Here is a 14051-nt window from a genome sequence, read left to right as displayed (position 1 = left end):
CCTTGCTATTCAAGTAGCTTCAATATGAACTTCGCCTTATTAAGCAATCTCACAAAACTTCCATCAAATTTCTATTATTAAACAACAAAATAAAGTTGAAGGGTTTTATCAAAGGTGAGTTCTTTTTTTTTTTAATGGAGAGTGAGATTTTCATGTTATAAGAAATTTTGATGAGTGACTAATATAATATTAATATATAATAATTATGCATAGTTGCAAATATTTTTCATAATAATTAATATAACAATACAATACCCGTTCATAGATAATCTTTGAAGATTCAACATAGTGAGTCATGCATAATTTAAAGAATAATTATTACACACCACATTGGATAATTAAAAAAAAAAATTGGAAACTGGATTCAAATACATAACTGAGCTCAAAAAGTAATTAACGGGAAATCGGAAACTTTATACAAATGCAATAAACTAAACTCAAAAAGTAATTAACTAGAAATCGATCAGAATCTGAATGCAACTGCATTAAACTAACGTTAGAGAATAACTAACAGAAAATTAGAAATTTGATGCAAATCCTTGAAAAATATTTAACGAGAAATCAGAAATGGTATGCAAATGCATCAAACAAACCTCAAATAATAATTAACGGGAAACCGAAAACTGGATGCAAATGCATTGAACTAACCTAAAAAAATAATTAACAGAAAATCAAAAACAGAATGCAACTGCATTGAATTAACCTCATAGAATAATTAGTGGGAAATCGGAAACTAAATGCAAATGCATGGAAATAACCTCAAAGAATAGTTAATGGGAAATCAGAAACCAGATGTAATTGCATCGAACTAGCCTCAAAACATAAATAATTAGAAACTAGATGCAGATATATTGAACTAACCTTAAAGAGTTATTAACGTGAAATCGGAAACTGGATGCAAATGTAATGAACTAATCTCAAAGACTAATTAATGAAACATCAAAAAATGGATGAAACTACACTGAACTAATTTAAATAAATAATTAACGGGAAATTATAAATTTGATGTAACTGCATTGAACTAACATAAAAAAATAATTAACTGAAAATCGAAAACTTGATGTAAATGTATTGAATTAACCTCAAAGAACAATTAACATAAAATTGAAAATTGGATGCAACTGCATTGAACTAACCTCAAAGAATAATTAATAGAAAATCAAAAACTGGATGCAACTGCATTAAACTAAAATCAAAGATTAACTAACGGGAAATCATAAAGTTGATGCAATTGCACTGAACTAACCTCAAATAATAATTAAAATTAACGAGAAATTGGAAACTGGATGCAACTACATTGAACTAACCTCAAAGAATAATTAATGAAAAATCAGAAACTTGATATGCAAATGCATTGAACTAATAACCCTGAAACATATTTGTATTATGTGTAAGGGGAATATAATGTCTCAACAAATAATATAGTTTTGCATTTTAAGTAGTGTTTATCATAATTCATTTATTATGATTGAGAATGTTTTACTATTCAAGTAGCTTCAATAATATCTTTGCCACATTATGCATTCTTACAAAACTTCAATCAAACTTCTATTATTAAATCTAACAACAAAAAGAGTCGATGAGTTTTATCAAGGTTTAGTGCTTCATTTTTATAGAGAGTGGCGCAAGAAATTTGAATGAGTGATTAATAAAATTTTCATATCTCATAGCGCTATATAGTTGCTAATATTTTTTATAATAATTTAATATAATGGCACCCGTTCGTAGGACGGGTTTGAAAGCTAGTATTAAACATGTCAGTTCCCTCCACTCTCAACTACTCGTGGTAGACCACGTGTCCAGATTACAAATAGGTCGTGCGTACGACCTAAGGTTAGGTCGTCTAAACGACCTAGAAAACGTAACCGCTGCAAACTAGTCAACAACATCATTAATAACATATCATTATTTTGTAACGGAAGGAGTAAAACCAATCATCAAGATAGTGCAAAAGGGGGATCTACGCCTATAAAAAGAGGCGTCTTCTCCATTATCAAGGGGAGGCTCACATTCTCTCCATCTCTAACTCAATCACTCAAGATGAACTACCTCTGACTTGATTCCAGTTCATCAGAGAACTGAATACGTAGGCAGCTCAAAACACTAACCTGAGTTCAATCAAACATCTTATACAAACCCTATTCTCCGAGATTGTAAGGTCGTGAGTAAAATGTACCTCTACACACTATGTCAAAACAGGACTTTTTTGACGAGTAGAATGTACCTCTATATGATATGTAGGCATGTAGGGCAGAAAACAGGTCGGGTTTAGGTTGGATATGGCCAAACTCGAATAGTTTGATCATATCTTAACCAAACTAAAATGTTTAACCCGAACCAAATCCGATAGACCCATCGGATAAACTAAAAAAAAAAAAAAAAAAAAACCCCCAAATTTGTATTCCAACCCGACAGATCCGAACCGACCCGAATTAAAAAACGGAAAAATTGTAAATGGTCGGTCGGGTTCGGGTCCAACCAGACCCAATTCCATGCCCTAGAATGATACGGAGAATTGCAAATGGCCGAAAAGTTAATGTTTGGCATGATAACTAAATACCTCACAGTTCTACACACAGCACTGATCTGACAAACGATGCACTCAATTCTCCAATTGAAGCCTTGAAGGATATACTTGGGTCGTGGACTACATCAATTATCAAACACGAACTGGGACTTGGTTCATCAAGATCGGCCTTCTCTACCTACAGAGATTCCGTTGCCAGGGGTTGGCATAAGTAGGGAAAGTGCACTGACTAAAAGTGCTTGTCAGGGTTGCTAGAAGCTTGGAACACTATATACCCTGCTCTAGGTTCTCCTATCGGGTCTCAAAATATGATCTGGAAGCTCAACTACCATTTGACGTTATTTCCTCTCTGTGGAAGTTCACAAGATGTCGTCCCTTTAGATGATTTTCTGGCATCTCACAATTTTCAGATTTATCCTACCAGCTCGCTCTGGAATTGTGAAGAATAAGAATCTGCTTGGCATGTAATTTTCAAGTGCACTTTGCGCGAGCAATATGGTAGGACTTACAGGAACTGAACAAGGCATTCAAAATGATTTTCAATCTCATTATTTAACTCTATTGGTCAAACTCTATCAAGAACTAAATGGTGAGGAGCGAAAAACTTGATTTGGTGCAATCATATGGACCATATCTTGCTGGGAAGGAATGATGCTCGATTAAAACGAAGTGCTACTTCACCTACGTGCTACCCTAAGCGAAGCTGAGAAGTTGGCACTTGGCACATGCAACCATGGCCCAAAATATCGCCGAGATATCTGATATCTCGCCAATATATCTCGGTAAATTAGTACACCGATATCGATATTTCCGACATATATCTACCGAATATTGAACCCCTTTTTTTTCGAGATATATCGGAATTTCCGATATAAAAGTTTATATCGCCAATATAATCGATATTTCCGAGATAATCGATATATATCAATTGATTTTTTGACCAATTGTTAATAACTTAATATTGAAATTTCCGAAATATCCGAGATATATCGGCAAGATATCCGAGATATATCGGTGAGATATCCGATATTTTAGATACTTTGGACTGGTCACCAAAAAAACCGAGATATCCAATATATCCGATATATCTCGGTTTTTGGGTACACCGATATATTAACCGATATCGAAATTTTGGGCCTTGCATGCAACAACGGAGATTAAAGGTGATAACTCTACACCTACAATGGCAACAATTTTGCATGTGCTGCTGGGGTTGGATGCATTCTTAGAGATGAAAAATTATGTAGTAGTGCCTATTCCTTTTGCAACAAACAGCGGAATTCTGGGCTCTGTTACACGGACTGAAAAATTCTCTGCAAGCTCAGACCTCAAAAATTATAACACTCTAACTAAATTGAACTCAAAACCCACTACTATATATGAGCCGTGGAGGGGGATATGGAAGTGCTCTTAACTGTGGCGCTCAAATTACTAGGAACTACAGAGAACCTAATTCATGTGCAGAAAGTCTTGCTTCAGTTGCATCAAACCAAGGACCGTTCAATAGCTAAATGGCCCTGATGCTTCGTGGTTAACACCCTACCATTTCTTAGTCAAATGTTATTTGAAGATGTAATATCCATGTACAAAACTTAATATTCAGAAACAATCGTATGTAAAATTGAATAGATTAACGCCGGCCCAGATTTACTAGAACCAACCAACCCAGATTAAAACTAAAAAAAGAACTGCAAACTGAACTCAAATACGAGAAAAATCTCAAACTACTTCTGGAGAAAATTGTGAAATAAATTTTGCCTAGCTTTAACAGATATGTTGCAAAAAGAATGCAATGTCTGTAGAAAGTGGGAGGGGTTTCCGAAATGAAGAGGGTGGAAGGCAAGAAAAAAAAAAACGAGTCATCGGAATAGATTTTTGTGCATTCAGAACCGGACCTAAAAGTAAATAATGAATCAACCTCGTACAGATTCTTCAGAAGAAAACCCAACAAAGCAAATAAAAAATCCTCACGCTGCAAATCTCAGACTCATCATAGCACAGACTGAACCACCTCAAAATTTGGCAACCTTTTTTCTAATTTTTACTTGGATTAGTTTCTTTCTAACTCAGAACTATCACATAAAATAACGACTGGACATTTTTCATCCAATCTTGTTTGTCCCCTTAAAACAGGAAACGATGGGAAGGGAATAAAGAATTATGGTTCAACTAGGATGTTCTCTGGAGGAAGGATAAATAATGCTAATTGGACTTCTATGTGCTCCTATATTTTTACACTACGGTGATGGCCTTTGCGAACGGCACTGACAATAGTCATCTCAAAATCACATCACCGATACTCACTTGTCCAGTTATTCAACACCTCCAAGGCTCCAAACCGAAATCAGCTTCCTTCAATGATGCTTTGCTTGCCCGTTAGGCATAAACCTCAATAGACTGCATAAATCCCTTGGAGATGAGATTACCATTCAAGCTTCATACACTTCTAACCAAATGAGACCACAAAGTTATCCCATACTGATCTTCTAGATAGTCCTTCAGAATTCTCTTGTATGTGCCCAATGCGGCGGCAAAAACCTACCAAGTACCAGCCAACAGGTGCTTTCAATCACGAGATTTTAATTTGCCATTCAATCCTTGAATAACAATACATAGATGAGATAGCAATCGGTTAATCTATTTCTCCTTCCTCCACGTCATTCATGGGGTCAGGAACACTGGTTGATACCCCTTCTTCCTCCTCCGCTTCTTCATCATCCATTTTCATGTAAAGTCCAAGTTGTTCCAAGGGGTTACTCCCCTGTAGCTTAAAGCCACCAATCCCATCGGAGTGATCGGGGCTTATCACGATGGCCAAAGGTAAACAAGGAACTGGGGCAGACCCAAGCATTTCCAAGTCTTCCAGAAATTGGCAGTTTTCATTGATTTCAACCGTCTTTTCCATCTGCATACAGCAAGAGGATAATTTCAACGAACACTTTCAGTACAGATCTACTAAATGGAAACTGAAGTAAGAATTCTTGTTATTTACATTTTGTAAAGCCTGGCGTGCAGCTTCTCTCTCAAGCTCCCTCTTTCTTTTGGCTTCAACTGCAGCCTCTGCATCAGCCTGCCTCCGAGCATTTTCTGCAGCTTTGGCCTCTGCCTGCAACCGAGCTTTTTCTGATCTCATAAAAACACATGACTTATAATTAATCACCATTAACCCCAAGATGTCAGTAACTAAGTAAACAACCTTTAAGAAATCAAAGTTTCCATGCAACAGGTTAGAAGTCCAAACCTTCCCTTTGTTTCCTTTCAAGCTCCTCTCGCTCACGCCGCAGTTTCTCAGGATCTCCCTTTTCACCCTAACCTCAGCAGATCAAATTGTACCCGATCACATCCGGAGCAAAAAACACTAAGAAAATGGACAGGTACGAACATGGTATATTTCAATAACCAGCCCAAATTTGTAACCAACCTGATCGAGAGTCTTCTGTCGAGCTTTGAGGATAGTATCAGCAAACCGGTCTCTCAACAAAGCTGCTCGATAAAGCTTTTCTGGGGAGACTTGCCTCTCAGGTTGAGCATTTTCCTCTAAGTTGGGCAGGAAAGGCGTTAGACGATTTGCAAAAACTAAAGGATTTAGAACCTTTGGTAGACATGCTTCTTCTTCTACAGTATATGCTTACCCTCTTGTCTACTGTCTGCCTCGATAGAAATGGGCTTATGCTCGGGATTTTGCTCGAGCTGATCCAATCCACTAAGAGATTCTGCATTTATTCAAAAAATAGCAAACACATTATTCTAGGTTTAGTATTCAAGACCTTGAAGCAAGAGAAAAATAAAAAGAAGTATGATAATTAAAAATGTAGCTATAAAAAAATATACAGCCAACTCACGATTTCCATCATGTGAGCTACCATGATTGTTAGTCTGCTCGTCTGCAACAGAGTCTAAGGTTTCCTGTATTAAAAGCAGGGAACAATCAGTATGGACTCTTCAGTGTTCAAAACTAGTAGATCTGAAGAGCAAGATAAATGTAGCATGGCATAAAATTAGTTTTTATGTTTTTTTGTCCCCCCACCCGTCTTTTTTCCCCTCTAGTGCCAAAACATACAATTTGTTTTAGTATTCAAGAAAGAAATACCTTCGTTTCATTGACTGGAGATGAAGCCTTAGCACCATCTGTACCACTGCTAGAAGAATTGCCTGAGTCTGAATCTGCAGAAGGAAATTCTGGAATAAAAACCAGCAAGAAAAAAAGAACGGAAATATTTATTTATGAATAAGTATTGGTTATCTCAAGAACATATGTATACGTGTATGTGTAAGTAGAAGAGGGGTTATATATCAGCAGTTCCAAACATGAAATATGAAACCAGTCATGTCGTATATTTGTATCAGAAGCACCAAAATGAGGCGCACTGTTGTGTCTTGAGCTGAGAATCTCCCTTATTTCCACAATAAGAAAGTGAAGACCCACTTGTCAAAAATAAATAAAAGTACACATCTGGAAACCACTACATAAAAACCCCTCAACAGATAAGAAAACCAGCTTTAACACCCGTCTCTCACTTGTTACGGTTCTCTACTTCTCTCACTTTTAATGTTTCTCCAACACGTAATAATGTCCATGTGAACCCGTTGGTGACTGAAAGCAAGAGAGACGGCGGCTCTATGGAATCGCAGGTTTAAGACGTTTTTAATGAAAGAGTAATCAGAAAACTGTTTTGCTATGGTTTTGTTCCATTTCTGTTTGATGATTATCGGTCTATTTTCTTTTCAAATAACCATAATGATAACAATATTATGCAAATCTTGATTGAATTTTAACACTAATTTATATAATTTGATAAATCATAGAGTAATGCGATTCTAATATTCTAGACCGTGAAAATAATCCAATATATATATATATATATATATATATATATATATATATATATATATATATATATATATATATATATAAAAAATGCAAGGTTGACAGTAACGTGATGAACTGCCGGGTCTAATGAATTTGTATTTAAAAGAATAGGATTTGCTATTCATAAAGGACTTGCGATGCAATTTGTAGCAGCCATGTTGTCCTCTTTTATATAATTCTCGTGAGGAATCGAGGAAGTCCATCAGAAAGGACTATTTACAATTCAGTAGGCCATCTAGTCTAAATGGTATAACATTTATCAAGCACTCAACCCATGTAATTTACAACTTAAAAAGGGGTAGTTGCAACATAACAGTGTAAGAGTTCATTTATTCCCTGATTAGTAAAAATGAATCTAATGATAAGGCATGTCATCGAGATAAAAATAAAAATAAGTAGGCGTCTGTATGGTAACTAAGGCACTTCAACTAGGTTCACGGCCCTTACCCACACTCATTACATACCAGCTTACCTCTTGCTTCAGCAAGCCACTACGGTCTAGAAGTAGATGTTATGAAAGCCCACTTGTAAAGATTTTCCCTGAACTTTGATGATTTGATGGAAAATCGCGTACTTCATGATCTTTCCTTACACACCCAACATCGTCATGTTGGGTAAGTGTAACCATGCAAGGACCTACATACCCTGATATATAATCGGCCCTGTTTTTTTCATGTCCATGGGTATCTACTATTATAAATAAACCAAACAAAAGAAGGCTTCAGAATATTTTTCCTCGAGTATCAGTCATAATATTAAATATAATATGCCCAACAGTCTAACGAAGACAACACATATCTATTACAATTGCGGGTATGAATATCACTTGAACAATTATCCCTACCACAAGACTAGATTACATGTGAACTATCTGTCACTTACCTAATTATTGCAGAATAAAGTTGCAACTCAGCTATAGCAAGTAAAGTTCAGCCAAGAGACTTGATGCAAAAATAACGGTACCAATATATCTGAAGATCAAATGTTTTAGAAGTTTGATTGGCAAGGTACCGTTTTTCGATCACATAATAGATGGCCTCTTTTTTATTTTTATACTCAACTCTATTGAACCCCACACACACACACACACACACACACACACACAAACAACCTCAAACAAAACAAAACAAAAAAAAATATAAAATAAAAAGATAAACTGCATGGAAGGATCAGTGGTTTTATTTTTATAAGGAAGCTAGCTAGCAGAGGAAGAAGTTGCATAATTGTTGTTGATCTAATAGCGATGTCCAACTTTTGCACCTAAAAGGGGGATCAAAATTAGCAGAAAGACTAAAGTACAAATAGAATGAGGGAGGGATTTGCTTCGCATTTCATAGTAATTGGGAGTGTCAAGTAATATAAATGCTAACCACCCCTCGAACTTGTGTTTTACACTCTCAAGGTATGGTTCTACTTGAACAGAGAATATCTAAATGTATAGACATTCTAACCGCTACTTAAATCACAAACCAAACTAAACTGCAGAATTAATGTTCAGAGCTGAGGAGAAATAGTGAGTCGTGATTCAAATCATAAACCATGTGATTCAAATGACAAGTCATGTCAATGTCCTTTATTTTGTTCAAAAAATTATCACAAAAGAATAAGACCCACTCAGACACTTAGTGCTTAAATGGAAACTCCAATGCAAATTTACAATTTAATTTGAAATTGTGTATTCTGAATCAAATTGAAATTGTACTATCCATATGAAAATCAAATCATGTCAAACAAAATTTCATAAATCTTTTTTATTTCTTTTAAATCCTTTAGTCTCCAGTTAGGGAATCCTTGAAGCCACCAATAAGAAGAAGAGCCAAATTAGATATCTTTAAATCCTCAAAAGAAGGTTACAAGACAAAATAGTGAGTCCTGATTCAAATGGGCAAATAATGTGCTTAAAATGAATCATGTCAAAATCATTTTTGAGTTTGTCCAAAAAATAATCAACAAAGAGGAAGGGTCCACTCGTTGCTTAAATGGAAACTCAAAATAAAATGTACTACTTAATATCACATTTTGAATCACGAGTCAAATCAAAATTGTACTATCCATATGAAAAGGCAATGCTCTAAAAAGTAAGATGTAGGCCTCCTTGGCGGCTCCTAGAGAGGTATATGCTTTAGGCGGTTCTTTTTTCATATATATAGTCGCACACAAATTCCAAGAGACGAAGATATCAAACGTTACCTACCTATAAAAAAATGCATACGAGTGATCTGACCACTCATTTACCCTACTGTAGATAGAAAACATATAGTGAAAGATGAGTAGTACAGTATGGTTTTAGTCCCACACTGGGTTTTAGTACCACCTTGAGTTGGTAGGAGTCAGAGTATGTGTTCTCTCCTTAGTGAGTTGTTCTTATGCAAAAATATCCAGAGTTATTTACATCAAATATTTAGACTTTACCATGGTGGTGGAGCATAGGTTTCAAGTTTTCCGATCACCAGTGCTGACAAATTCACCATTGGTGACTATTCCTGAATAGACACAAGCACGTTCGTCGTTCATTATTTTACATGTTCTATCCTTGCTTAATCAGTAATTGGTTAATCTAAGCCTCCATATTCATTTTACTTCAATCCCTTCTTCGGTTCTGCCTACTGACTATTCCTTCAGTTCTCAGCTATCAATTTGTACAGTACCAAGTGCAATTTGTGCTTGTCCCCTCATCTGAAAGAGTAAGCACTTTCGTTGTTTTCAGGTGTTTCACCTCTGTTTTCCATACATAGCTCACTTCTTGAGAAGCATATGGTTCAACTTTTCAGGGTTTGATTCCCTTTTATGCCACAGTGGTGTCGTGCACTCTGGTGTTTCACTGAATTTTATTAACTCTTGTCAATTCCACCTTTATTTGTTGTTATCGTCATTGTATTTTATGTTGTCACTATCTATCTGCGACAAGATGCTTTTAAGGAGTCGAGTCCAGTATATGCCATTGATTCTGAAAGGGGGCGTAGGAAGTATTTGCTGCAGCAGTTATGTATCAACTATCAAGTATTATTGGATTTTTTTCTTTTCTTTTCTTTTCCTCTCATGGATGCATTGCAAGTTTAGTCAGAATTTGGGTTTCGAAGGAATTTCTCACTGCTTGCTTTTTGTTGCATATCCCAAGTACCCTTCAATATATATGAATACTCCAGCTTGCACCCACTGAATTCTCAAAGTAATCATTCACATTTCTTCATACTAAATGATTAAACCTAACTGACAGAAATTTAAATTGCATGGGAACTTCAAAGGTGTCTTTGGCCTGACTCGTGTGTGAAGTGTCAGATTCGGGAAATAGGATTAAGCCCAATTTTGAAGCAAAAAGAGTTTGCTCAGTTGTCTTCTGGCACTTGGCACACCGACACACAGACATCAAAACAAAACAGAAATTTGAAATTTGGTAGCCGTCCTTTATCTTTTTTGGTACATGTGTAGGTGCGCTACTGTGCCAAAAGCAAACTGAGACTTTGTTTGCACCAAAAATGAACATAAGACCAAAGGAATCAGCATTATTTGTTCTTGTTGGTATAGAGACAACAAAAACTAGTGCACACTAAATCACGAATTAGATGATAGTATATCATGGGATATTAATCAAAATACTACTGAATTTTTCAGATATTCGATACTAGTTTCTAAGAAAGATTTCCAACTAGACTATAAAGTTTTTCTTTTCTATTGTTTTCCTTGAAGATAAGTGGGCTTTCCATACAAAATATTGTAAACACAGTATAACATATGCAGTAGATTCAAAAGTCATCTGCCAATACATTTATGATCATAACAAGTAGTTGAAAACATGATACTGATAATTTAACTTCAAAAGCAACAAGCAAAAGTGAATTAAAAAGAACTAAGGGGAACACACACCACTAGATGAGCTTGAATCACTACTCGAGCTATTTGAACTACTGCATTTACTGCTTCCACGAGCTGTATCCTTTTCAATCTCTACTGGAGGGTAGCTTGAGATAGGAGGATCATTCCCACCAATATCTACATCCTCATCAACAGGATCATTGCCTGTCGATTTAACTGAACAAGTAAAGTCTCAAATATGCATCTATTATATATACAAAGGCTTCATGGGAGAATTCACAATACTACAAATAAAATAAGGAAAAAAGTAGCTAAATAACCTTTGCAAGGTTGCATCAACGAATTGCTGATCCCCGAGACATTCAAAACCTGAGTCAAAAGAGAAACAGAGAGCAAGTCATGTACACAATCGCAAACTTGTGGCAGATATTGAAACAGCATCCAGACACTTGGAGAAAAAGGACAAACCTCCACTTCCCCAGGCTCATTTTTTGCGCGGTTGCTTAGCTTTTCTTGCAAATAATTATCTACAAGCTTCCTTAATGTAAACAATGTATCATCACTAAGAACATCAATATCAACCTCCATCTCATCCTCACCATCAGTTTGGCCTTCACTAAAACTATGCTCTCTCAGGAAATCAATAATGTGATTAGGCAACTCTGCCAACAGAGACTCTAAATCCCTGCTCAGATTAACTTTATCCCTCTCTGTCATGATCCGCTCTGTCTTAACAGGCTCTGTCTTAACTTGATGGTCAATTAACAAATGTTTCCTCTTTTTAGATGGTGAACTCGCTATGGGAGCTTTGGATTCTCTAGTGACGGTTGATTTTGCAGGTACTTGCACAGATTCAATTGTCGGAAGTTTCTTCTGAATATTCTTCCATCTCACTTCGAAGAACTTGCTGAGGGTTTTAGCCATAATGTGAACATCATTGGTTGGAGGGTTATAAGTCATTGCATTTGAAAAAGCGAGTCTTACATCAGAAAGAAATCCCCACGGACTCGAATATTGTCCCGAAGATATCTTACTCTTCACCGTTCCCAAATCCATTGGATGTTTAATAACAGTGAAATAATCAGGAATATTTAACTTAACAACATCAACAGGAACGTTAAATACCCAACCATAATCATGTGCCATCAAACGTGACAATAGCGCCTCGCACTGTTCCATAAATTTTGAATCAGAGGTTGTTGTTGTTGGAATGACCTCCTTCACAGATTTAAACTTCCCTGAAATTCCCTGCTTCAAGTTGTGACTATTCCTACCAAATGGACCCTTTTTCTTCCCTGGCGAAGATGACACAGCAACTACATTGGAAAACTGCCCTATTATTTTCTTCTCAAGACTCTGAACCTGATCAAGCTCACTTCTCAATCTAACTTCCAACTTCCTCCTCTCCGATCTAGACATCTTAGACACTCTAAAAACCTGTACAGGTATCCCAAAACCATCACAACTATCCACATTCAAACTAATACATTTCCTTTTCGGCGGGCCAGAAGAATCTTCTGAAGCAGTATCAGCTCGACCCGAACTACCCAACCCTTCAGATTCCGCCAAATTATTATTATTATCAATTGACTGATTACGGTAATCGGATACACGGTAATCGGATACAAAACCAGATGAATATCCTTTAGAGAATCTCTGCGTCTTTCCCATCATTGCGTCCGACTGTTTTTTTGAGTATTTGCTAATAATTTGCTCTACTACAGTGCAGTCTACATGAATTGAAGGCCCCATAAGTTCAATTCTTTATGTCTGTACATATTATTAAAACCCTCAAATTTTTTTTCCCAATTTCAATTAAAATAAATAAATAGTAGATTAAATACTTAAATAAATGAAATCTTATAAGTATTAGCTAAATTAATAATAAAATGAATCAATGACTTGGGAAAAGCTCAAACCTTACTTACTCCTAACTCAAGTTCAATTAACCGGACCCAAAAAATATTGAAAAAAGAAAAGAAAAGAAAAAGATAAATCAATTTGAAACCTTATTAGATAGATAGAGACTAGAGAGAGAGAGAAAGAGAGAGCTTTAAATAAATGCTTCGTGATTCGTGAAATCCAAGATCTCAAAACTCCCTCGGCAGCAAATCTTCTCCTTCTTCTGCTATTGTTTCTTCTAAGTATGGGTCATTTTTTTTTATTATTCTTAGGTTAGCTTTGGCCTACTTAAAGGCCACGAGGTAGCCTTCCGCGCCGCTGATTGATTAATCTCAACCGTTGAATTTAAATGTACTGTTTGATCGACGGATGGGAAATTATTTGGTGTTTTGTTTTTAGCGTTGATTTTAGATCTTTGACGGGTGAGGTGATTTTGAGTTGGATTTGGAATATTGCTCGCTTTCATTGACTAATTTGAAACTTTTTTAGTGACGTAATGGAGAGTGTGGACATGTGATTTTGAAGCCTACTGATTTTTATTTTTGGGTTTGCACCACGTGCTTCATTTCTAGAATTCTAGGTCGGCCTAGTTGGCCTACCCCCATAATTGATGACCTCAATTGTGTAGTGTGCACTTGTGCGGCGTCTTTTACATGGGATTTGGATTTGGTAAATTTTAGAGCACATTAGAGATCTGGTTCAGTATATTTTGGCCCAAAAGTTTTAGGGTAAATTTCTGATTCGCCATGATAATGTCATTTTGTTCTTAATCCGGCCATTGTCAGCAACTCAGTATAAAAAGTTGCTGACATTACCCCACTAGTTGTTAGGTAAATTTCTAATTCGGCCATGATAATGTCAATATGTTCTTAATTCGGCCACAAATTGCAACTCAGCGCATTTTGTCAGCAACTTTTTGCAATGAGTTGCTGACAATGG

General features: G+C 36.1%; 1 protein-coding gene across 2 annotated transcripts; it reads right to left on the bottom strand.

Moving 5' to 3' along the window:
• Nucleotides 1-4386: 4386 nt before the first annotated feature.
• Nucleotides 4387-13603, bottom strand: LOC147496962 (transcription factor GTE10-like). Of its 2 annotated transcripts, none has more exons than XM_086559774.1 (10): nucleotides 11679-13603; nucleotides 11531-11579; nucleotides 11262-11414; nucleotides 6618-6691; nucleotides 6370-6433; nucleotides 6160-6240; nucleotides 5949-6064; nucleotides 5769-5835; nucleotides 5520-5650; nucleotides 4387-5432 (listed from the first exon to the last, which is right to left on the bottom strand). In XM_086559774.1, the coding sequence occupies exons 1-10, from the start codon at nucleotides 12960-12962 to the stop codon at nucleotides 5160-5162; spliced, it is 2292 nt and encodes a 763-aa protein (XP_086415900.1). In that variant the 5' UTR covers nucleotides 12963-13603; the 3' UTR covers nucleotides 4387-5159. The 2 variants fall into 2 exon arrangements, with proteins under 2 accessions (XP_086415900.1, XP_086415899.1); XM_086559773.1 differs by having other exon boundaries at nucleotides 11262-11426; nucleotides 11679-13342.
• Nucleotides 13604-14051: the final 448 nt, after the last annotated feature.

Source organism: Coptis chinensis, chromosome 5 (genome assembly GCF_015680905.1).
Source record: "Coptis chinensis isolate HL-2020 chromosome 5, ASM1568090v1, whole genome shotgun sequence".
In the NCBI taxonomy this organism is placed as follows: domain Eukaryota; kingdom Viridiplantae; phylum Streptophyta; class Magnoliopsida; order Ranunculales; family Ranunculaceae; genus Coptis; species Coptis chinensis.
This window is presented reverse-complemented; position numbering and strand designations above follow the sequence as displayed.

What these genes read in the sequence shown, in the direction of transcription:
- LOC147496962 (XM_086559773.1), bottom strand. Translation starts at nt 12,962, where the DNA reads ATGGGGCCTTCAATTCATGTAGACTGCACTGTAGTAGAGCAAATTATT. An exon ending in GTTGATGCAACCTTGCAAAG is followed by an intron (nt 11,427 to 11,530) that starts GTTATTTAGCTA and finishes TTACTTGTTCAG; the next exon opens with TTAAATCGACAGGCAATGAT. An exon ending in CTCCAGTCAATGAAACGAAG is followed by an intron (nt 6,434 to 6,617) that starts GTATTTCTTTCT and finishes CTTTTAATACAG; the next exon opens with GAAACCTTAGACTCTGTTGC.